We start from the raw sequence: 24,831 nt of genomic DNA on the forward strand, positions 1-24,831 counted from the left end.
TTACTGAATGAACAAAGGGATAAACGGGGGCAGGGGGAGAGCAGGAGGGAGGGCGTGGCGGGAGCGTGCTCTTTTGCTCGGCAGGCGCACGCAGACACCTTCAGGAGAGGGGACAAATGGATGCAGACCTCCCCCCGTTGGGGCTCGGGGCACCGGGGAGGGGCAGCTGCTCCCCCATGACTGTGCACGGTAACAGCAGCTGACAGGTGCCGGCGCTGTGCCAGGGTCGCCACCTGAATGATTTAATGTAATCCTCGCAGCCAGTGTGTGAGCCAAGCGCTGCTACCTCCAGGCACAGATGAGGAAACCGAGGCACAAGGAGGTTAAATAACCAGGTCGGCATCACTCAGTAAGTGGCAGAGCCAGAATTCAAACCAGGAAGGGTTTAACCACGACGCTAGACTGCCTCGGATGGGGCCCAGCTAGGAAACCGGGCACCTGGGTTCTCAGCCTCAGCCCGACCTCATTCCCGATGCCTCCCCCCCTCAGGTGGCTGAGCTGTCCCTGGAAAGAAGGCCAGCAAAGCCCAGAGACCTGGCAAGGCCGGCGTCCTCCTCCTGTGCAGACTGTGGTCTGTGTGCCCTGGTAAATCAATCACCTCATTAGACTGTGTTTAGAGGAACGTGTTTTACTAGTTGGTGGGCTGTTGTCACGATGATGACTTTCCTGTTGACAGAAGAGGTTCTGCTGTGTGACGGAGAACGGGCTGGAGGGAGCAGAAACACCCCTTGCCCTGGGTCTCTCCTGCCAGGGCCCAGGAGCCGACCAGGCGGTTCTTTTGTGAGGGTTCCGTGGCTGGCACAGGTCTCCTGACCAGCTGGGGGGTCGGTGGGCGAAGGAGGGCGGCGCTGCACAGCGCCCAGGACTGGCAGCCTGTTATAGGAGGCTTGGGTGTCTGTGTCTCCCACCCTCATTCCTCCCAGATTTGGCTCGTGTCTGGAGAGAGCTCTGATTCACGGTCAATCTCAGGGCAGAAAGAGAACTCGGATGTCATTCGATCAAATCAGGCAAGGAACGGGCATCTCTGGCGTGAGGCGTCAAGCTTAGGCCCGCACAGCTCGTGGGTGGTGGAGCCTCTCTGGACGCGGACCACTCCATCCTCCGGCATCTCGCTTCCCCTCCATAGCTGGACCTGCTGCTCGATGCCACGCCTGCTGCACGGAAGAAGCAGGCGGGTGTGGAGAGCCAAGGCCTGGACTGGGGTTGGGGAGGGAGGCATCCCTCTCAGGGTGACCCTGAACTTACATGACCCTCGGAGCGAGGGCCTCCCTCCCGTCACCCTGGTCCTAGACCTGGCCAGAGCCCTCCGCTTGGTGCAGATGGGGGTGGGGGGGTGTTAACAGCTGGTGAAAACGGCAAATACAAAACCTTCTCCGAGACCTCAGCTGTTGTGTCTAGGTGTCCAGAGCAAGCCCATTTGAGGGTTTCAACAGTTTCTTCTGCCCTCTGGAACTTAAACGTCGCCTGCCAGGATTCCAGACGCTGAGAGAAGTCTGCTCTCTGGCTCCCAAGACGGGCTCTGGAAGCCCCAGGACATGGCCCCTGCAGACCCCAGATCCCTGGAGAGCCACGTGGAGCACAGAATCCAGACACTTAGATGAGCCAGGGCTGTTGGGAGGTGTTTCTAGGTGGATTTGAATTAAAATGAGTAAAATGACAAGGAAGAAACAAATGCCAGCCTGCAGCTCTGGCCTTGTCCTTCAGAGACTCCAACCAAAGCCACCAGCTCATGACGGCCTCATGCTCTGTGGCAGGGAGGGGGGTTTAAGAGAAGAAAAGTCGACTTCCGGGGGCTGACACTTCCAACCTAAGCCAGTCCAGTATGGAGAGCAAAGCTGCTGGGTCCCTGTGTTGAGCTCACCTTTGTTCCCCGGGGGCCGACGGGTACATTAGAGAAATTTTAGACCTTCAGGAGTCTCCTTTAGGGACGTTGGGAATGCAGTGCTGGAGGAGCTTTAAAGTGTCACTGCTCACGTGCGTCGTAATAACTGACCCTGGCTGAGGGCTCCCGGTGTGGACGTCTACAAGAGGAGTTCCCAGCGTGGGCTCTGGGGAGCTGGCTGTCCACCTCAGAAACCCGTGTGGCCTGGGGGCCCTCGGTTTCCCAGATAGGGACCACAGTCATACCCTGGTCCGGGAAGATCCCACATGCCGCAGAGCAACTAAGCCCGTACGCCACAACTACTGAGCCTGCGCGCTAGAGCCCGCGAGCCACAACTACTGAGCCCACGAGCCACAACTACTGAAGCCCGCGTGCCTAGAGCCCGTGCTCCGCAACAAGAGAAGCCACCGCAATGAGAAGCCCACGCACCGCAACGAAGAGTAGCCCCCACTCGCCACAACTAGAGAAAGCCCGCGTGCAGCAACTAAGACCCAATGCAGCCAAAAAAAAAAAAGATTACATGAGATAATACGGGCAAAGTACGAGCTGACTGAGTGATGACTCCTCTTCGTCTTCCTCTTCTCTCCTTGACCGACCCTTCCAGGACAGGGCCTGGTGCCGTGCCTCCACTCTGGAGCCCTGGGTGCCCCTTCTGCTGCCAGCACCTCTGCTGTGGCATCCTCTCCAAGGGAGGGTGTGAGGCCGCCTGGCTGGGCCGGCACTGCCAGGGCTGACCACCCTATTTGTTGGTGTGGAAGTTCTACCTTATACAGGTATGGAAATGGGGTTTCAACTTGTCGTTTGTAAAGGACCCTCATCAGTGATGTTTTCTTTTGTTTGTTTGTTTGTTTGTTTTTTGGCCGCGCTGCGTGGCAGGCGGAATCTTAGTTCCCCGACCGGGGATCGATCCCGTGCCCCCTGCAGTGGAAGCGCAGCGTCTTAATCACTGGACCGCCAGGAAAGTCCCCAGTGGTGTTTTTAAGAAGAGTGTCACCCTCATTTCTGACAGTAAGAAGGACAAGATGGTCCTTTGGGTGCCCATACAAATCCGCGAGTCCCCAGGGCGGACTGACCCAGGTCCTGTCTCCAGCCCTCCTGCAGGGGTGTGGCTCTGGCCTGGTTACATCCCCCCCCCGCCCCGTGCTCCGGGCAGGGGGTGCCGGGTGGTCCCTGCCCTGGGCTGGGTCAGTACTCACGCTGGATGTCGATGGTGACCGAGGTCTCCTTCCCTCCGGGGATGGCTTTGTTGGTGGCTCGGCACACGATGCTCTGCCCGTTCTCCACGTCGCCGGGGGAGACGAAGAGGGTACTCACAATGCTCTCACGCTTGCCGTCACGAAGCAGGGTCTGCAGGGGGGAGAGAAGGCCCTTGTCACTTGTCACGCGGCTGGGACGGCCTGGGTGGGTCGGGGAGGACACGTGCCAGTCTCGGAGAGGAGGAGGGAGCCCTGTGGATGGAGGTGGGTCAGCTCAACACACCCAGGGGAGCCCGTCTCCATGCAGAGCCAGGGGTTACCCTTGGCTCCCCGGCCCAGCTGAGTGCTGGGCTTCGGCTGGAAAAAGGAACTGGAAAATTTTCCATCATGTGTGAAAATCAGCCTGGACTTGCCCACCCTGACACATAAAAGAAACCAGGCTGGGCCTGACGGAAACCAGGTTCTGTGTAGAAATGAACTTGTAACTATTCTGCCTCTGGTCTGGGGGTGTCTCTGGGTCTGCAGGAAGCTCTGAGATGGGGGCTACATGCAGGTGCTGTGGCCCCTGGGGATGACGCAGGCTGCAGAAGGGGGTGCAGTTTGGGGGGTGGGGGTAAGGGCGGGGCTGGGAGGGATGTAGGCAGAATCAACGCACACTGAGCATTTCATTACTTTACCTGTACAAACCCTTTCAACGTTTCAATCGTTTCACTTCCTGACCTCATTAGAGCTCGGACCAAGCCACAGGCGGGACAGATGCCATCGTCTTTCATTTGACAGGTGAGAAAACAGGTGTGATCAAGAGAGGCTATGGAGCTTGATCAAACTCACTTCAAGTTGGTGATGATATAAGTTAAGAGGGTCCTGGAGTGGGTTGAATAGTATCCCCCCAATTCATGTTCACCCAGAACCTCAGACTGCGACCTTATTTGGAAATAGGGCCTTCACAACTTAGTTAAGTAACTGGTAATTAGTTAAGGATCTTGAGACAAGATCATCCTGGATGTAGAGTGGGCCCTAAATCGAGGGACTGGTGTCCTCGTCAGAAGACGAAAAGACACAGGGAGAAACAAGGAAGGGGGCCATGGGAAGACGGAGGCAGAGATTGGAATGATGCTGTCACAAGCCAAGGAAAGCCAGGAGCCCCCAGGAACTGGAAGAGGCAAGAAGATTCTCCCTCTGGGGCCTTTGGAGGAAGCACAGCCCTGCCCACACCTTGATTTTTCCCCTCTACAAGTGTGAGACAACACATTTTGGTTGTTTGAAGAACCAAGTTGTGGTACTTGGTTACAGCGGCCCTAGAAACTAACGTAAGCCTAAAGGTCTCCTGTCTTCCCCGTGACCATGAGGTCATTCCTCACAGCCGCTGTTCCCCAACATTGCCGCTAGCCCCTCCCTCCCCTGAGCCCCCTTCCAGCTACTTCCCCATCCGTTTGCTGGCCTGCACCTTGAGCTCCCTGGTGGCCCACGAAGGTGGGTGCATACTGGGGAGGTGCAGTGTGCAGGAGGGTCACTTCAGGGGATGAGGTGGGGAGACTGGACTTGCTCAGTACAGAAGGAACTTGATCCTGCAGCAGGCAGGTGCCGGATGCAGTCTTACTTTGCCATGACTGGAGCCAAGGAATAGATGGACAGACTCTACTTCCTCAAAACCTCCCTGAAACTAACCATGACATCCTCTCTAATCCTCACAGGACCCTGGAAGGAAAGGTCTCCTAAATAACAGAAGAGAAAACTGAGTTCAAAGTGAGTCAGGAACTTGCTGGGCAGGGCTGGGATTCGCACCGGAGAATGGTGAGCCCGGAGCCCATGACCCTCCCACTGCAGCTTCCTGAGGACCTGGAAGCCGGGTGGTGTGATCCCCACCTAAAGGCGGGAACAGTTAGATGATGAAGTAGCCTCCGAGTTTAGCAGTGACGTGCAGGCGGCTGGACCCTGCCTCTAGGTCCTCAGTTCAGTACCCTCCAACACTAGGAGAACAGGACGGGCGCTTCGGTCCCGAACAGCGCACCCTGCTGTAGACAAAGCCACACTCAGATGCCGGGAAGATCCGCGGAGCGGGGCAGCAGTTCCGGCCTGTTTCTCCTCTGCTCTAGAAAACCCCGGGCGCAGGCCTGCTCCCGTCCATATTCTCTCCTGGGACGTGGGGTGACGGTCTCAGCCCTGGGCAGAGGGATCTCGGAGAGGGGCTGGGGGAGGGTGATACGGTCAGTCCCAGGAGCCGGTGGGGTGAGGGTCTTGAGCTCAGCCTCGGGGCCGGGGCGCTAACCTGGACGCCGGCCCCCGGGGGTGGGGCTTGGCGTGCGGGCGGTGTAGCCCCGCCCAGCCGGAGCAGCGAGCTGCGGCCGCACCATCGTAACCTGCTGGCTCCGGCTCTGCTGACCTCACGAGTCTATAAATAGCCAAGCGATAATCAGAACAATTTCCTGGATGAAAATAAGACCTCGGGGCTGGGGTTGAGGAGGAGGGTGATCGTATTGTTCTTCCCCCTCTCTTTTTCTTTACTTTTCCGTGGTGCTAACAAGGGGCATTTACATAAATTTTACTCTGCCAGGACCCCTCAGATTGATCTGCTGGAGGGTTGCAGGGCCGGTGGGAGGGGAGCCGGGGGCCCGAGCTCCTAATTAGGCCCCTGACTGCTGCCAGCTCCCCCGCACCCAGGGCGCTCCTCGCCCAGAATGATGATTAATGACATATTTACTGTGTCCGGGCGTGTGCTTTTCTGGGAAATAAAAATTCTGGTTCAAGTTGTTTGTTCCACCTAATTAGAGAAGGGGAGATGTGTTCATTAAACCGGGGGAGAGCTCAGCGCCCGCTCCCCAGGGGGGGCCCGCAGCTCGGGGGTGTGAAGGCGCGGCCACAGCGCGTTCCTGGGAAGGGAGCCGAGCTCAGGGCGAGGAGGGGGCCTTGGTCTTCCCACCCTGGTTTTCCTCCTTCCCTCGTTCGTTCCTTCCGCATCTCCTCCCCTCTCCTTTCTTTCTCTTTTGTTTTCCATCATTCCTCTCTGATAAACCTCCACTATTCTCACATGCAAATGAAACCCTGGGACTTTGTGGCGTCCAGGTCCAGGCCAGGTGGACACTCTCTCGTTTGCTGATTCTTGTCACTTCCCCATCCTCCCTGCCCCTTCCCTCCCCTGAACTTGGCTCTGGGGACACACCTCCAGGCCGCCACCTTCTGCCTGAGAAACCTTCATAAGCACGCACTCAGCTTCAGGAGGGTAAGTGGGTTATTAGCGGTGAATCACTGTTTCTAGGGCCACCACCTCCAAGGCCTGGGGCAGTGTTCCCTCCAGCTTGGTGGGCACTAGTGTGACCCTGATGGCCTCTCCTGCGGGTGCCACCTGTGTGTGCAGATATGGACCAGGAGCGGGGCCTATATACCTCACCTGCACAGGGGTGAACACGCCAGGGCCTGTGTGCATGCCCACCGGCCTCTGGTCCACTAACTGCTTCCAAAGAGCCTTCCCGACTGCCCCAGTGTCTGGGGGAGGCTTAGGGCTCATGTCTGGACCCTGCCTGTGCTGTGCTGCTTCCTGTCTGTGCATCCAGCCCCCCGTCCCACCCCTGAGGGCAGGCACTTGGCATTCAATTGGCAGTGGTAGTGGGGGAGCTGGGCTGGCCAGGCGCAGACTGCACCCTGTGTGAGGTTATCCAGTGTGGGCAGCTGCCACCACTCTGCTCTTTCCAAAGCCCCTGGAGCCTCAGCTGGGCAGTGGAGAGCCAGGCTGAGCCCCAAGAGCTGGGAGGCCTCGTGACCACAGTTGAGGGAGGGTGGAGGTTTGGAGGGAATGCAGTGGGTGGGTGGCCCAAACCTGGTGCTAAATATAGGATGTTCATTGATATGCAAACAGCCTGGAAAGGGCTTGAGCCGGCCTGATTGCCTGGCAACAAGGCCTCCTCTCTTCTCCCTCCTCACTCACCTCCCCCACCTGCCATGTCCCTCAAGTTTTTTTAATCATCTCTCTGCCTCCCCTTCTTATAAAGCTGCCTGGGGACTCCATTGGTGCCTGTTATGTGGTTTGAATGAGGGCTGTCAGGGAAGGTGGAGATTTGCATGGTGCCTTTTGCCCCAGACCCTGTGTCCTCAGGGACCAACCCCCAGTTTGGTTCCCTGGGGCCAGGAAGGATGCTCTTCACAAAGAAGGCCAGGATGAGTGGCAGCTGCACACCAAGCAGAGCCTCTTGGCCCCTAAGATGGACAGATGGGATGGGGGTACTGGGGTGACTGGTGGGGAGAGATTGCAGAGCTGGGCCCCAGTGAGGGCCCAGCATGGACCCTAATGAGGCTCATTGGTCCTGGGGGTGGGTGGGTGGCCCCTTGGGCAGGCAGCAGTCTGAAGCTGGAGGAAGCAGAGGGGTAGGGCTGGAGGGTAAGGGGCTTCAAGGTAGAGATGTACACGACTGTACATCCTAAGACCAAGCGACCCTCCCCCTGTTCTGCGCGTCAGGGTCAAGGCCTCATCCCCCAGTGTGGCAGCTGCTGGGGTAGTAGCAGTTGGAGCAGGAATCTGGCTCCCAGGGAAGATTTCTCTCTGGCCTCAGCCCAGACTGTCTCCTCTCCTCTTCCACAATCTGTCCTGCCTCCCCTGGTCTGCCTTCCAGATGAATGCCAGGTGGCCTCCGTTCTGGTGCCAGGCCCGGAGAAGACGGCCTGAGGCTGGGTGTCCAGGAAGAGAGGACTTGGAGAGAGGCCCTGCCATCTACTCCCCTGCTTCTGCAACCAGGCACCTGCCGGGAGCTGCGGGCCCTCCCCCAAGCACCCGGGCCACGAGGGCTCTGGCGGCCGTGGGTTCAGGGAGAGGCCCCACAGCCTGTGCTGGTGCATCCTCTTCCCGAGGATTCTCCCAGGGTGAGGGACCTAGCCATCCTCTGTGATGCCATCCTCAGTCCCACCAGCCCATCCTTCCCCTGCTGGCCGTACGGTGGAGGAGCAAAACGAACACCCCACGAAACCTGGGCTGCTGTGTGACCTCTGGGGAGGGAGAACAGGGTGAGCGAGACGGGGCTCTGGGAGGAAGGGCCCAGTAATTACAGCGAACATTTACGAAGCCCTGACTCTACGCCAGGCACTTTACACAGTGCTTTCAACACATTATTCTTTCTACGTCTCAAAGCAATCCTAACAGGGGTCCGCGGTTATCGTCTTCCCATTTTGCAGATGGGGAAGCTGAGGCGGAGAGCTGAAGTTACCATAATATGTGATGGGGCTCAGGTTTGAACCAAGTGGGTAGGACCATGGGGCCTGCTCTACTATGACACTGTCACTCTTACCCAGGAAATGTGGTTGGCAGGGTGCAGCATGGGGACCTCGCGGATCAAGTGAGCGAAGGCAGTGATCCCAACAGCCTTGCTTCCCCCTGCCAGGCTCTCTGCTCATTCAAGCCTCATGACCATCCTCTGAGGCAGGTGCCATTGCTCCCATTGTCGAGATGGGGTCTCTCAGGCACAGCAAGGTTAGGGGGCTTGCCCATGGTCACAGAGCTAGAAGGAGGCAGAGCCTGGATTCAGGCTTCCCAGCCCCCTGGGCCCACGGGCTTAACCACCCACCATGTGATAAATACTGAGGCTTCAGCTATGAGGGCTTTCAGGGCCGCCCTGTGGGATTTTTTTCTGTAGACGGTGGACCCTCCTTGACTGTGTGTACTTGTGTGTCCTCTCAACCTCTCTCTCTCCCTGTCTCTCTGTCTCTGTGTCTCTCTCTCAGCTGCTCATGCCCCCGGCCCCTTCTCTTGCATAGCCTGTCTGGGGCTGCTCTGCCTTTGGGACATCAGGAGTTCCTAGGTCAATGGCACTTGCAGTCCTGGGGAAAGAGGGGGCAGCAGAGGGCTGGGCTCTGACAGCCCCCAGAGCGGACTCCATATGAGTATGGCTGGATGATCCAGCCTTCTCCGTGTGCCCCAAGTCACAGGTTTATAGCTAGTCAGAGCGGGCAGGCCCCTGCTATATATAAATTGTGTCTCCCCCCAGAATTCATATGGTGAAGCTCTGACCCCCAATGGCACATATTTGGACATAGGGCCTTTAAAGAGGTAGTTAAGGTTAAATGAGGTCATAAGGGTGGGGCCCTAATCCAATAGGACTGGAGTCCTTATGAGAAGAGGTAGAGACACCAGAGATCTCTCTCTCTCTCTCTCTCTCTCTCTGTCTCTAAACACACAGAGGAAAAGCCATGTGAGGACACAGTGAGAAGACCGCTGTCTATAGGAAGCCAGGAAGAGAGGTCTCACCAGAAAGCAACCTCACTGGCACCTTGGTCTTGGACTTCCAGCCTCCAGAACCGTGAGGAATGCATGTCTGTTGTTTAAGCCACTGGTCTGTAGTATTTTATTCTGGCAGCCCAAACAGACTAATACAGAGTGTCTGATCCAGCCCCTTTGTTTTACACAGGAGCCTGAGGCTCAGGGAGTGACTTTCCTGAAGTTACACAGTAGGGATGGATCCCAGGTCCCTGGCTGGTGGTGCCATGTTCCTGTCGTGGGCCGGTGGGAGGGTGACAGGGTCAGGTGGGGCAGAGGGTGGACCGTGGCCTCCCTGCTCTGGTCTGCAGGGGCACGGGGCTGGGCTCTCGGAGGGGCCTTCCCCTCATGGACGAGGCCAATGTGCTGGGGGCAAGGTCCAGCAGGGTGACCCGGACCTTTTTCTTCCCCAGATGGGGGCATGTCCTCTGAGGGCAGAAATCTTGGCAGGGGCCAGGCTGGTCCAGCTTCAGGGAGGGACTGGACAGATGCCCAGACTGAAGGAACACCCCTTTCCTTCTTCACCCTCATCTGGATGATCCATCCCTGTGTCATATTTTTGTATTTCCTAACACAACAGGGTGGCTCCAGCTCTAGATGTGAGTGCGAGATTTCTCTCACAGTAAAGCAGCTTCCCCCTGGATGGACTCGTGCCCGAGGGAAGGCATTTGTCCTGGGTCTAGCACCAGCTCTGGGTGGGGGCCAGGGGCCCAGGCCTCGATCTGCAGGCTTGGAGCTGACTCCTTGGCTGGGTTTTCGGCTTTGGACAGGAAGGACACTCCCTCAGAGGAGGGACGGTCCTATCTCGTATCCTCCATGGATGGTGGAGGCCGTGCTCATCTTTCCGGGGCCCAGGAAGTTGGTGCACTGGGAGTGGGCAGCAGGCCATGCCCTTCCTGCTCTCTGAGGCCAAGGAGGGCCCAGGGGAAAGGAGAGCCACGGTTCTGGAGGCCTGGGCCTCCCGCCTCAGAGACTGATCCAGTCTCTGAGCAGCTGCCCATGTGTCTGAGGCTGCACGGAGAGGAGAAACAGGCCCGCCGTTGTGAGGACGGTCATCAGGTGAGAAGGGCCGTCGCTTCCTTTGTCTGTAGGTCAGGGAGTCGGACCAGCCCTCCCCAAGGTCCCGTTCATCTTTAAAGACTCCGTGGTATGTCAAAGCCGCCTGGAACTCTACTCACAGCCTCCTGGAGTGGAGTTTGGTGGGAGCTGTTTTAAAACGTGCCCAGGATTTTGTTTTTATTCAGGGTTGATGAGGCTGACAGATCAGGAGAAGATGGCCATTGAAAAGGTAGTTTGGGGAATGCCCTGGCGGTCCAGTGGTTAGGACTCCGGGCTTTCACTGCCGAGGTTGTGGGTTCAGTCCCTGGTTGGGGAACTAAGATCCCACAAGCCATACAGCACGGCCAAAGAGGAAAAAAGTAAAGGTAGTTTGTTACTCAGCTCCCTAGAGGAGGGGGCACACGACTCCATGTACAGCCCTGGCCCCGCCAGGATGCACCGGGTCGGTCAGGAGGCAGAGGGAGCGAGGGGAAAGCACGGGTGCAAGCCTTTACTGTGGTTTTTGGGGGAAAGAATGGACGAGGCAGGGTAAGCAGCTGAACGGGACTAGGATTGGAGGGTTAGAATAATTTCCGCGGGCTCTAGGCTATAGGGGTGGTCTCTGGTTACCTGGTATCCAGCTCTGCAGCGACTTAGGGTAGGGGGAGAGCGCCTGGGACAGCAGGAGTCCGATAGAGGAGGTGGTGAGGATGTGGACTCAGGGTGGTTTGGTTTGCATATTAGAGGCCTGTTCCCAGCTGTTTGCTCTCTAGGGATTAGCTAGCCCTAGGAGGGACCATCCCTCCTCAACTACAAGATGTCAAAGCATCATGAAATATAGAAACTAAAACCATGACAAATACAGGGGCCAGTTCAGGGCCCTTCCAGCTCATGGCACATTGTGTGAATTAGAGAAAAGCACCTCAGCCGGTAGGTACAGCAGATGCAGGGCTTGGTAAGGGATTATGGGCTGGATTCAGCACCCCTCCCCCACCCCAAGCCAGGCACCTGGGACGGGAAAGAACCTAAAGAGCCTCACCTTGCAGCTCTGGGAAGGTGGGCAGATTGACTAATAAAAATACAGACATCAGTTAAATTTGAATTTCAGATAAACAATGAATAATCTTTAGTATAATTATGGCCCATAGTACGGCCCATGTAATACTTGGGACATACTTACACTGAAAAGTTATTTGTTGTTTACCTGAGATGCACGTTTAACTGGACATCCTGTATTTTATCTGGCAACCCTCAGCCCTGGCCACCTCTGTCCCTGAGTCCTCTCCTCTGACCATACTCTATTCTTAGGGTGACCAAGCTCAGCGATTACCCCAGGAAAGAGAGAAAGTGGAGGAGAGACAGAAAAGGTCAGATAAATAGAGCCAGAGCACGAGAGAGAAAAAGAGAGAAAAGGTGACAGTGCGCGCGAGAGAAAAAAGACAGAGAGAGAGAGACAACGAGCCAGGAACAAAAGGCGACAGAAAGTCATACAGGCAGAGCAAGAGCTGCAGAGAGATGGGGAGAGCCGGCCCCTCCTGCAGCCCCTCCCCTCCTTCCACCCCGCCTCACCTTGGAGTAGGTGGCTCCGTTGATCACCTCTCCCTTCCTCAGCCAGATGATGGAGGCTGCAGGCTTGGCGTTGTCTGCATGGCAGGTGAGGTTGAGGGGGTCCCCGGCCCGCAGGCTGATGACAGGCCCCCCCAGGATGACGGGGTCGTCGGGTGGCACTGCAGGGAGAGGAGGGGAGAGGTCAGGCTGAGGGCGTCCCTCCCCTCGGGCAGGGCTGGGTGGATTTTATGGAGCCGATGACAAACAGTAATTATCATTCTTTAATAAAATGTATAATCCCCTTGTAGGATAACAATAACAGCAACAACGGCAGTAATCCTGACACAGGCATCGCGTGTTTATTTGCAGAGGACTCTCATGTCATCATTTCATCCCGCGCGGCAGCCCGTGACGGGACAGGGCAGGCGTCATTAGCTGTGATTTGCAGATCGGGAAGCACGGCACGGCTGCCTGGATCAGATCATTCTTTTTAACTTCTCTCTCCCTCTTTTAAAACAAAGCAGTGTCACATCTGTCGTCTGATTTAATCCTCACAACCATCTTGCGAGGTAAACGTTATTATCCCAATTACACAGATCTGGAAACTGAGGCTCAGCAGGACTAAGTGACTTGCTCAAGGTCACACAGTGCGTGAGTGGCAGAGCCAGGGCTGGAAGCAGGTCCCCTGACACTTGGAGCACCAGGCTGGCTGCTTCCCTTGCAGGGGACAGGTGACAGGCAACCTTCCAAGGCTGAGACAGTGTTTCAGAGGGCTGGGCATCTCCTTAGCACTTTATTTCTCCCTCATCCCAGAGTCAGAATGAATCTCTCTTGCCTGGTCCTTCCACCCCATTTCATAGCAGCGTGGTCCCCGCCAAGAGACGGGGACTGCCAGGAGGAGAGTGACGCCTCCCATAGCACCCGGCACAGGGCCCGGTGCCTGGTGGAAGCTCCATACACGTTTGCTAACTCCAGTGCAATCACACCTTTGATCCCCATGACGACCGTGGGATGCGGGATGGGCAGTTATGATGATGTATGACCATTGTTCGGAGAAGAGGCCCAGAGAAGTTAAGTGACTGGCCTAAGGTCACAGAGCCTCTTCTGAAGTTTGTGCTTGTGGACATACGAGGGTCTCAGGCCTCTGCTTTCCCTGCCTCTCCTCCCTGGACAAACCAGAAGGGGCAGGGCTCCTTGGAGACCACCTGAGGAATCCCTGGCCTTCTCCCCCAAGGAGGGGCTGGTCAGGAGGGCTGAGCTGCGTGTTTGCTCAGTGAATGGGTGAAGCGGTCATTAGGTGAGAGTTGGGGTCCTCACACAAAGGGCCTTCTTTGCCCAGTAGCCAGAGAAAGTCCATCCTTCCAGCCAGGCCCTGTGCGACCTTCTGGGCCCGTGGGCAGGAAGGCAGCCTCTCCAGGCAGTGGAGGCACGTCCAGACCCAGCAGCTCTGCCTTCCAGCCCCTCCCCACCCAGGGCACCCCCAGCAACCTGCTGGCTTCCCTCTGCTCCCCAGGGCCCATCCCTGCCCCCGCACCCGCCACGCTCCTCAGGAAACTCCAGGAGACACTGGGGCCAGGTAAGTACTTGAAGCAGCATGCCTCCAGCTAGTGGCTCTGCCCCCTCCCTTTCCGGCCTCCAGGACGCCTAGTTCAGAACTACAGCCCCGGCGAGTGCCATCCCCCAAGTCTCTATTTCCTAAGGGAAAAAAAACCCTTCCGGCTTCCAAGTTGCTCTCATCAGCCCCAGGACTCCACCGTGATCCTGGCCCAGGGAGGAAGTCGGCCTCATTCAACCCTGCCCAGCCTCCTAGGGGGCCCTGGGTGCAGGCAGATGGTGGGTGTGGGCCGGACACTAAAGACAGCCTCCTACCCCACCCTCCCTTTACACCCTCATTAGTGCCAGAGGCCTCCTTGGTGCTGTGCAGCCAGAGAGCCACAGGGAGGCTAATGAGGGCTTTACAAATGCTGGGGAGGGGATTTTATCGCCTTGCTTTGGGCTGGCCCTTCCAGCAGGGAGGACTGGGCCGGGCTCCTGCCCCCTCCCTCCGTGGTGGCGGCTTTCTCCCCGTGAGCTGTTCGATGGATGTGCTCAGGCTGAGCTTGCTGAGGGCCAGGGAGACTGGAAAGAACCATCCGAAGCTTCCGGAACAGAATCAACACCTGGCCATCCTGTCTCCGTGGCCTCCCCAGTGCTGAGCCAAGGGGGCGAGATTGTGGATGTGCCCTAAATCAGAGGCCGAAGCGGGAAGGCAGTCCCTTGCCCAGTTTTATTTCCTCAGATATAAAATGTGGAAGTACAACAGGGGATCTGGAACGTTCCCCCAGCACTGACATTTGTTGGGCCCGAGACAGTGGTTCTCACTGCAGTTTACAATATTCTGGGGGAGGTTTTAAACGTCCCATCGCCAGGCCACACCCTGACCAGCTGAATCTCCATTTCAGGGGGTAGACCAGAGCATCAGGGCATTTTAAAGCTTGCAGAGGATTCTGCTGTGTGACCAGGTTTGAGAACATAGTGTCTCTGGGCCTTTGCTCAGTGTAACCACCTGTGATCACGGCACGGAGACAGAAGGGGCCTTTCTAAAGAGCAAATGCAGCGAGTGCTTTTCTAGTGCTGTGTTTGGAATGTCGGGTTAGAGGAGGGGAGAGGGGAGTGGGCCTGTGCTGTGAGATGCTTAGGCGCACGTGCGCGCACGCACACCCCGCCCCCCCCCAGAATGGGCCCTGATTACATCTTCCCAAATAAGTGGTTATCACGCCGGTTGTTCACGTAACCATGCATTATGGATAGGCCTTCGCCTCGGTGCACACCAGATGGGGTAGGAGGGGGTGTGGATGGGGGCTGGGGTGGGGGAGGGAGGGAGGGGGAGGAGGGGGGAGGTTTGGGGCCGCAGGCTGAATAGAAATCAACATTCGCTCCTGGCAGCTGTGGTCCTGACAGGAGGTGGGGTGACTCATTACATCTCCATTCAGACCCGGGCCGGAGCTGGGGGGCCAGGAGGGGAGAAAGCCTCGAGCAGCCCGAGCCTGGAGATGCATCATTATCCCCCTCCCAGGATTGGTTGTTATTCTGAACGACTACAGAGCTTGGTCTCCTAATTTTTAATCACAGGGAAGGTGGAAGCGTTAGCCTTTTGTGATTAATCCGGAGATGAAAATAGTTGACTGTTTTGGTGTTGAGCTTGTTGTCGGTCAGGAAAAGTGCATTAACTGTTGGGTGACTGAGGCCTGGGAGGACTTGATGGAGCCCGGGCAGAGCGGGTGCCAGGAGCTGGAAGCCAGCCCAGGGCTCACACCCTCCCTGGGACAGGGGCTGGCTCCGGGGCGCTGCTTTTGAAAGGGACACATCATGCAAATTAGGGTTCTACAGTGGGTGGGGGGGTGGGTGCCTGGCTCTTTGCCGTTTACCCTCCTGTCATCCAGGATTTGGGCAGGCGGCTGGGGGCCTTCCTCCTTGCTCTGCCCGCCTCTGGCCATCAGCCGTGTAGACAGTGCCACGTGCGTGAGTGTACAGTGTGGAGGACCGCGCTCCCTGTGTGGGAGGGAGCCCCTGAGGACTTTCTCCCAGCTCTGCTGCCCAGGGCAAGCGGGCTTCAGTGGAGAGGCGGGCAGGGGGGCACAGGGGAGGTGTGTGAGGCCAGAGAGCACGGTGGCCGCCCAAAGTCACAGGGGGCGAGGGTAAGAGGCTGGGGAAGTGCATCCTGGCCCCACCTGCGGGGTAAAGCTGTCATCTGTTTTATGTACTAGGGTTCTTTATACCATTTTACAGCAACAAGAGATTCTGTGGCTAAAAGTTGTATGGGACCGATCCCCAGCCCCACAGCTATCTCTAAGACGTGCTCCTGTGATCAGAAGGCCTCCTGCAGTAGAGCATATGCTAGGGGTGACCATCTGACTGTCCTTCCCGCAGGACATCGGCTGGACGGAGAGCAGAGTGGAGCTGGGCTCAGAGGGCTTCCGCCTCATTCTGGAACTGCGCACTGCCTCTGTGCCCAGCTCATTTGACTCCTTGGTCTTGGTTTGCCGGGTTGGTCAACCTTGCCCGAACAGGCTGGGAAAATTCTCTCGGTGCCAGGCCATGGGCAGCGCTGTGGGGTTTCCTCCAAAGTCCAGTTGGTCACCTAAGTGGCCCCCTCCAGCCCGCTGGACTTCCAGGGTTCCCCAGATGCTCCGTCAGCCCAGATGGTTGGTCCCCAGAGATGGGGGATGGGACACATCTGCCAGCAGAGGCCAGCAGCCCGGACACGGAGCTTATGTTGCCAGGGGCAGAGGTGGGGAGGTCAGCGGGCCATCCCCCCGCCCCCATCAGTACCGGGAGCACCTCGTAGACGCTAAGCTCTCTGGAGGGCAGGCCCGGGTCTTGTTCAACTCATGTGCAGTGCCTTCTCCACAAGTGGGCTGTTCAGATACAGTCTGGTTGTGTCACTGCTCTGTTCCAAGCTCTCTGGGGCCTCTGCACTGTCCCTGGAACGTAATCTGAAATCCTCTCTGTTGTCTATAAGCACCTGCACCCCTGGTCCTGGCCTGCCTCTGGGACCCGCCTTCCTTCCACTCAGCTACTCAGCCCTCACCACGCCCCGCCTCAGGGCCTTTCCGTCTGGAATGTTCTTTTCTGTGTCTTTGTCTTGCTGGCTTCTCCTTGTCAGTGATGGCACAGCTTAAATGCCACATCCTCTGCGAGGCCTGGCCACCCCGTGTAACAGCCCCTCATGACTCTCTGTCACACCAGCCCCCTTGCCTCTTTATCACCGGGTTCATTTGTATCTCCCCTTACGGAAAGAAGGCTCCCTGACAGCAAAGAAAGACCTTGTCTCTCTTGGTCACTAGATCAGTGCCTGGCACAGAGTAGGTGCTCAGTAAGTGTTTGTTGAATGAATAAATGAAAGATCCCTGGGTGAGGGGTCTGGCATGGGCGTTTGCTTCCGAGGCCAGCAGTTTTTATGCTGTGTGTGTGCAGCGGTGGGTAGAGTTGGGGTGGCGGGCAAAGAGGAGGTGCCTCCCACCCCTCGCGGGGACAGGAACTCCCTATGGTGGGACCTTGGGGAGTGGTTGCTTCCTGCCGTTTCTAGAAAGGTGGAGCCCAGGCGGGAGGGCTTGGGGTGGTGGGGTGGTTCTCGGCTTGCTTTCTTGGTAGCACCAGACCCCTCGGTCGAGGAGGGACCCCGTCTAATTTGTCTGGGTCATAGGCTAGGGGGAGGTCTGCGGCAAGCAGGGTGGCAGCTCGGAGGGCTTCTGGCTTGGAGGGAAGAGGAGGTGTGCCTTCCACGGTGCTTTTCTCTGCTTTTAGGGGTCAGTGTTCAGCCCCAGGCCCCAGGGAGTCAGGAAGGGGTGGGGAGCGGACTGAGTTTGTGCTGGGAGTGGGGGAGCTGACTGGAGGGGAGGGAGGACCCCCAGGGGCCTCCGAGCTCATCCTAACCAGCACCTCCCACACTCCAGAACCTTCCTTCCTCCCAGTGTCCCAGGTGCACGGCCAGTGTTCCTTCCTTCCCTCCTGAAGTTGATGTTTCCACGTCTTTCTTTCAGCCTCTTTCATGCCCCAATCTGAGCCCATAGTGGTTGAGTAAAGCCAGACGCAGCCTGCCCTCTTGAGCTGGTAGGGTGAACTTTGTTACTCAAGGCGTGTGCCCGGGATGGAGCTGCAGCCTCCACATCACCCGGGAGCTTGTTAGAAACGCAGGCACTTGTGCTTCACCTCAAGAGCTCCTGAATCTGGATCTGCGCTTAAGAACGATGCAGATAATTTGTATGTACGTTAAAGTCTGAGGAACACTGCTCTGGAGGGCTCCTAGGATGATTACAAACCGATAAGTGCTTTGAAAAAAAGGCGCATCGGACAGTGAGAACACGTGTGGGGACCTCTGTGCCTTGGTTGGTGCCTTTCCCTCCATGACTTCCTGCGGTAGCGTCCTGCTCACTAGACACTAGATTTAGAGGTGGACCCCAGTATGAATGTGTTTCATAACAGGTTCCTTTGGGACTTCCCTGGTGGCGCAGTGGTTAAGAATCCGCCTGCCAATGCAGGGGACACGGGTTCGAGCCCTGGTGTGGGAAGATCCCACGTGCCGCAGAGCAACTAAGCCTGTGCGCCACAACTATGAAGCCTGCGCTCTAGAGCCTGCGAGCCACAACTACTGAGCCTGAGCGCCACAACTACTGAAGCCCGTGCGCCTAGAGCCCGTGCTCTGCAACAAGAGAAGCCACCGCAATGAGAAGCCCTCACACCTCAGAGAGAAGTAGCCCCTGCTCGCCACAACTAGAGAAAAAGCCTGCATGCAGCAACGAAGACCCAATGCATCCAAAAAATAAAAAAATAAAAATAACAGGTTCTTTTGCTTGGGCAGTTCTTTAACTTGGGATGCTGGGGTCCTTCTCCTCCTGGATCATTCTTACCCAGCCTTCCAGATTTAGCTAAGGGGTTGCCCAGTCCACGAGGTCTTTCTGGATCTCCCAGTTGGACCACGTGGCTTTTGTCTATGATCCCATAGCATCCTGGGCATCCTTCTGTCTCAGTATCTCACCTCTGCTATGGAAATGATCCGAGCGTGTTTGCCTTTCCCTAGACTGCACCCTCATCCGTCCTGGTCCTCATCACCTGGCAGAACACCTGCCGCTCCAGGGTCATCCCTTGTATGTTTGCTGAGCTGAACCTGGCTTGAGTCCATCCCTTTACAAGCTGTATGATGTGCGGGTGACATATATAATCTGACAACGTTTGCCCTCTTATCTGGGAAGTGGGGCAATAAAGATACCTGCAGGTTGTCGTGAGGATTACCTTTATGATATGAAGAATGAGGAGGGAGCTTTGTAAAGGGCTAGACAAATATTGATTATCAGGTCCAATTTTTAAGAATGACATTTAGTTTTGTTTATGTGGACGGCACTGGGCCAAGGGCCCTCTTGTGTCATTCTCAGTTTTCCTCGAAACGGGTGCTCTTAGGACCTCCATTTTATAGACTAGGAAACTGGGGCTCAGGGAGGGCAAATTACTTAGCTGGATAACACAGCAGGTAAGGGGTAGGGTTGGGATTGAGACCCAGGTTTGTTTGCCCCTGTGATATGTTCTGCCAGCATCAGAGCAGCACCCAGAGCCGCCCGTGAAGCTGGGGCTGTGCCTCACAGCCCGTCCCGTCAACCCTCCTGCCCCAGTCCTGACTCTTTATCCCTATGCATTCAGACCCCGCACTCCCGTCCCCCAGCCTGATTTCCGACGGCTCGATGACGCACGGGCCTGACTCGCAGTTTGTGTTGGAGAGAGATGTCTGCTAAGGGAGAGGAGGAATGATTTCTGCCGTTCAGATCCACGCTTTGCTCACTTTTGTCATTCTGCCCTGTTGTCAGGTTCTGGGCCCCATGCGATCCCAGCCTCCAGCTTCCTCGCTCACTTTGATGCGCCACCTAATGGCCAAAGTGCAGAACCGCAGTCTGTAAAGACACGACTGGGATGGGCCTGCTTTTAAGGGTTGGCTTCTCAGGGCCAGCTCACTAGACGTGTATTCAGAAAATCCATATTGAGTATCTACTATGTGCCAGGCCCTGCTCAAAGCAGCGGGGACGCAAAACTCCTGCCTTGGTGGAGTTTATACTCCAGTGGGAGGGACAGACAATACACGGGTAAATACTCAATACAATGTTGGTTGGTAGTAAGTACTCAGGAAAAAAAAGACCAAGTGGGGGAATAGAGAAATCCTAAACTGGCCTCTAGGATTCTCTTCTGGTTTTCTCCCATCCTCTCTGGTTGCTACTTTCTGTCTTCTTCCCACCCGTAACTGGTGGTCTTCCCCAGGGATTCTCAGGCCTGCATACGTCCTTCTGTACACTATCCGTGGAGAAGCACATGGCTTTCCTGTGGACTCAGCCAACATCTGCACGCTGATAAATCCCAAATAGGCATAACTTCTATTTGGGGGAATGGCACCACCATTCAATTACTGAAGCCAGAAATCTGCACGTCTTTCTGAATTCCACTCTCCTGCATCCGGCATTACGAACCGTCCTGGTTAATTCTCTGAAATATCTCTCAAATTTGTCTCTCCCTTTCCATCCCCAACAGTCTTCCTCTCTCAGGCCCTCATCATTTCTTACTTGGGTTACAATACCTAACACCCTCTGCTCTACCCTCCACACTGTTCCAGAGTGATCTTTGCAAAGGTTTGATATTCACCCATCCACTCAGTCATTCATTCACTCACCATTTGCTGAATTTCTAGCAGTCCTCTGATTAAAACCTTTCAAAGGTCCCCCACTGCCATCTGGATAAAGTCTGAACTTCTTGGCTATTGCCAACCCCTCCTGCCTCATTTTCCATCACTTCTAATTTGTTCTTATGGATGAGAATCACCTGCAACTCCTGGAATAAGTCACTCTTCCCCAACTGTCACTTTCCCTTTCCTTGGCTAACTCGAAAGTCAGGCAGCTTGGGTTCACGTGCTGAGCCCTGCACTTACTAGCTTGTGGCCATGGCCAACTTTCTTAGCCTCTCTGTGCCTCAGTTTCCTCATTTGTAGAATAGAAAATATAATAAAACCAGATTTGCTGTGTAGCTCCCAGGATCAAGTGAGACGCAGTGTGGGAAAACACTTTATCAATGGTCCAGTGTTGTAGAGAGGTTATTTGTTCTCCAAGCAGACTGGGCTCATTCCCTTGAAAGATGGTGGGCAGAGTGCCTGGGGCTTGTGAGTCTCGTGCTCTGTTTCCGTGGGGAAGCAGAGGTCTCTCTCCGCTTTCCCTGCTCTGTCCTCACCAGACACGGGGTGAAGACCCTGCTGCTCCCCAGGGGTGATCTGCTGCCCTGCCTGCTTGGTCCCCTCCCTCTCCAGTCTCCCCACATGCTGTGCCCATGAGAGTGAGGCCGTTACGCTAGACGGCTGCAAAGGCGTACGTGCGCCACTGACCCCGTGTAGAGTCGAGGTGAGCACCTCCTCTGGGCTCGGCCAAATCGCTGGCTTACAGGATCATTAAGTTTGCAAAAGCTAACTGATGCACTCAGTAGTAACCTACTGTCCGGTGTGCTCCTGAAAGATGGCCCGGAGCTCTGGGCTCCTGTAGTAGTCCCAGCACTGGGCCCATGGCCGCGACCCTGTCTGCTGCACTCCAACCCTTTCCACCTCCGTGATGGTCGGGGACCATCCCACAGGCTCCATCTCTGCTACTCACAATGTCCATCGCTCCCTGCTGCTCCGGGATAAAACCCAGTTCACCCGCATGGAGCGCATCCAAGGCTCTCTCCAGCTAGGCCTTCTTTCTCCAGCTCTCTCTCGTGTGCTTTCCTTGGACGGGTCTGTTCACCTCTCTGCAAGGATAGCCTGACCTTTACAACTACATGCTTAGGTTTGTGAAGTTCCCTCTGCCGAGAATGTCCTCATCCTGAGTCTTAACAGGCTGGAATCCCATCCTCTCTCCAAGCAGCTCAAAGGCCACCTTTGCCTTGTTAACTCTTGGTCATTCTTTACTGTCACCTCCTCCAGGAAGCCCTCTCTCAATCTCAGCCCTTGCCCTAAGACCATGTGCCAACTCCATGAGCTCGTGTGGCCCTTGGTGCCATTGCCGTCGGCTGCCCGACCGCTGTGAGCTCCTTGAGGACTGGCCCTCGCTGGGTTCTTCTTTCTATCCCAGTACTTAGTACCGTGTGCAGCTCAGAGTGAGCCTCAATAAATCTTGGTTGGCTGGTGCCTTGTCTGATCCCACTGAGCTGGAAGCAAACGTCCCCTGCTCCCTTAGCACTAGCCTTTTATGCTGGCACCCACCGTGGTCCCCGTTAGGTTGATCTGTGGACCTGTTTCAGGTTCCCTACAGCTCCAGGAGGAGTCTTAATACATCTTTGCATTTTTACCACCTCCTAGCATATTACCTTGGGTGTAGTAATAAGAAAACAACAACAACAAATAATAATATGGTTAACAGCCAGAACTCCAGAACTCTTCCAGTGCTATAAAAGTAGTCATTTAATCCTCACAACAACCCTATGCAGGTAGACGTGGTCATGCGTACTTTAGAGATGAGGAAATGGGGGCACAAAGCAGTTAGGTTTCTTGCCCAGTGTCACGCAGCTAGCAGGCAGCGGAGTTGGGAGACGTGCAGGGTTGCCAGATTTAGTAAATAAAAGTACAGAACGCCCAGATAAATTAGAATTTCAGATAAACTGCACATAATTTTTAGTATGTTTATCTGAAATTCAAATGTAACTGGCATCCTGCATTTTATCTGGCAATGCTATACATGTCTTAATTAGGTATATGTAATTTAATAAATGTGAGTGCCTTCCCCCCCTCTTCAGACCCTCTCCACTCCCAGTCAGGACTACCTAAAGAAGATTAGGGGTAAGATGCAAATTGGGTCTTTTTAAGATGTGTCATCCACGGATTCTGTGGTACCATCGCCCACACACTTTTCCTGGGAGGTTGGGGGTAGAAGGACAGGAGGGGAGAGGGCTGGAGGCTGCATTTCAGCTCTGGCCCTGCCCCCAGCCTGGGGGGCCCTGGACTAGCTGAGCTCAGGGGTCCCTGACTCCAGCGACTTGCAAAGGTCCGGACGCTGCGAAGTCCGCCCCTCACCTGGAGCTCCTGTTATGCAGGGAAAAGACGGGCTGCAGGTGCCTTGCGCAGGTGCCTTGCTCGGCTCCTGGCTCCTGGCTGCGTGACTGTGGGCAGTCGGCTTCATTCCCCGGGCAAGATAGCGTGGATGGCATAGATATTACAGTATCTATTTCACAGGGCTGTGTGCTGATGAAATGGGTTAATACAAGTGCTTTGTCCCAGAGCTTGACACCACAGTAAGAACTCAGCCCTCGTTAGCTCCCGATATGAGTACTGTGTGTTCAATAAGTGGACGCAGAGAGCAGCAGTTACATGTGAAATTGCTCCTTTCAGCCTCTTGCTCTGTTACCTCCTTGTTCTGTACCCTGGTCTCCACCTCCCTAGATGGCCTGGTCAGCACCTTGCCTCAAAGCACCGACGAAACCATCACCATGGTGATGGTGCCGAGCAGGAGGTAAGACGCCAGGATGGGCAGGGCCCCCAGGGGGGAGAGACGCGGCAAGGGAGACATGCTGTAGGGACAAAGTCAAACGAAGTCGCTTGTCTTGCCCCTCAGATTAGGAAGGGTGTGCGCTCTGTTTATTTCGGATTACACCCTGAAAGGGTCTGAGCCACCCCATCTGCGAGGAGACGGATGTTTCCTTACTCCCGGGGACACAGATGAATCACAGGGTGTGTGCAGAGCAGAGGGAGGGAGAGACGAGGGGGAGCGGGAGGGCGGAGGTGGCGGGCGCCACGCAGGCAGAGGGGTGTGTGTCTGTGTGCGTCTGTGTGTGTGTGTTCACGGCGCAGGTGGGTGATGTGTGATGGTGTGCGGAGAGCAGGTGTAGCACCCTTTGGTGGCCAGAGGGAGAAACCAGATGGGAAAGGGCGACCTGTGAGAAGAGCAGCAGCAAGAACAGCGTGGGGTGGGAGAGCACGTGGAACCCTGGGGCAGGCGGGGGGGGAGAGAGGGGGGGCAGGGGAAAACACCCCTCCTGCCATGTGGGAGGTGGGTCATCCTGCGGAGGAAGGGACTTCTTCCTCTCCAGCTCGGCTGTTGTGCAGAGGGCCACAGGGCGGGCTGAATGCCCTTCTCAGGTCCATATCTGCTTTGCAGCACCTCCCAAAGCTCTCCAGCTCGTCCTGACCTTGACTTGACTTTGGGGTTCTCCTGCTCAGCATGGCTGGGTCTGGGGGAGAAGTCTAGCGTGGTGGCATGGGTTGCCGTTTACTGGTTTCAACCTCACAGTAACCTCATGCCTTATTCTACAGATGGGGAAACCGAGGCACAAAGCGGCAGACCCACTCGGAACAAGTGATACAACTCATGATGGGGGGACCCAGGAGTCTGGCTCAGGCCCCTGAGGTTAGCCCTCCTAACCTCAGGGCTGCCTGGCTGCAACTGCGTGAGAAGCTGTCTCGGGGCCTTTGGCTCTTTAACAGCTTCAAGGAGGCCATCCTGACCCAGCAAAACACCGCGGGACTCGGGCGTGTCTGGGTCGGTCCCACACATAGAGAGCAGAACTGATACGGTTGGTTTTGCAACAGGCTCCCATCTGCCAAATCAGGGTCCTCAAGAGGCTCCGTGGCTTCACTAAGGAGGGAAGTGAGGCTGGTGGAACCTCCCCGACCAACACCTGGAGCCTGAGGAGTCCCACAGAGATTGAGGGGCACAGGGCAAAGGTCACCTCGTTAAGGGGCTTAAAAAATAAACACATGAAATCCTAATAATTGGCTTTTAAGATGAGACACTAGGAACACTGATTTTTGCATTATACAAATGTGTGTTTGTTCCCTATAGTAGCTGGTTGAGGAAGTGCAGGGAAGGATGGAGAAGAGACAGAGAGAGTTCAGGGAGGGGGACACACAGGGTCAGACAGGCGGGACGAGAAGAGACGGAGCCAAGAGATGGGCAAGTCATCCACTCGGGAAAATGATAAACGGGAGCAGAGAAAACACCCTGTCCCTTGTCACGGGGAACTGTAAAGCAGCGTGCCCAGCAAGGAAAACAGCAAAATGCTTTTTCTCTGGGCTTCTCGCCACAAACTTCATTTCAGGGAGTCCCAGAAAACCACTAAACGTACCTTCCAACTTTATGCAAATTTACCAAAGCCACTATTTGCCAGCATCCTTAAGAGGGAAAAGTCAAGGTTTTTTTCCTGCTCTGAGCCTGTTTTGGGAAAAGCACGAGCCTCTAAATTTGAAAAAGGGCAACTCTTTTAGCATTCATTGCAAAAAGCGCTTCACTGCTCCTCCATGCTTTAGCATTATAGATATTTTTGAAATCTCCTATCTTCCTCATTTTTCACAGAGAGAGACCACATTTCTCCTCAGAAACTGGTGAGCACTGCATGGCATTTTCTACGGAGAGGGTGCATTTTATAGGTGAACATTCCCTCTTTACAATCTGCCCGGA

The 24,831-nt window shown here is 55.8% G+C and overlaps 1 protein-coding gene and 1 long non-coding RNA gene across 6 annotated transcripts in view; one reads left to right on the forward strand and one right to left on the reverse strand.

The window, feature by feature from the left end:
* Nucleotides 1-24,831, reverse strand: part of KIRREL3 (kirre like nephrin family adhesion molecule 3) — a 559,614-nt gene that overhangs the window by 32,909 nt on the left and 501,874 nt on the right. For all 4 annotated transcript variants that reach the window (XM_082340549.1, XM_082340548.1, XM_082340550.1 and 1 more), the window contains 2 exons: nt 11,924-12,081; nt 3,079-3,229 (listed from right to left, as the gene is read on the reverse strand). In XM_082340549.1, coding sequence (XP_082196675.1) covers nt 3,079-3,229; nt 11,924-12,081 — 309 coding nt within the window. The remainder of the gene's footprint in view (nt 1-3,078; nt 3,230-11,923; nt 12,082-24,831) is intronic.
* On the forward strand, nt 3,865-14,693 carry LOC309605164. Of its 2 annotated transcripts, none has more exons than XR_014231263.1 (3): nt 3,865-6,298; nt 7,683-12,008; nt 12,211-14,693. It is a non-coding gene; the product is annotated as an uncharacterized lncRNA (long non-coding RNA). The 2 variants fall into 2 exon arrangements; XR_014231264.1 differs by having other exon boundaries at nt 9,240-12,008.

Source organism: Balaenoptera borealis, assembly GCF_965194805.1.
Source record: "Balaenoptera borealis genome assembly, chromosome: 11".
Lineage (NCBI taxonomy): Eukaryota > Metazoa > Chordata > Mammalia > Artiodactyla > Balaenopteridae > Balaenoptera > Balaenoptera borealis.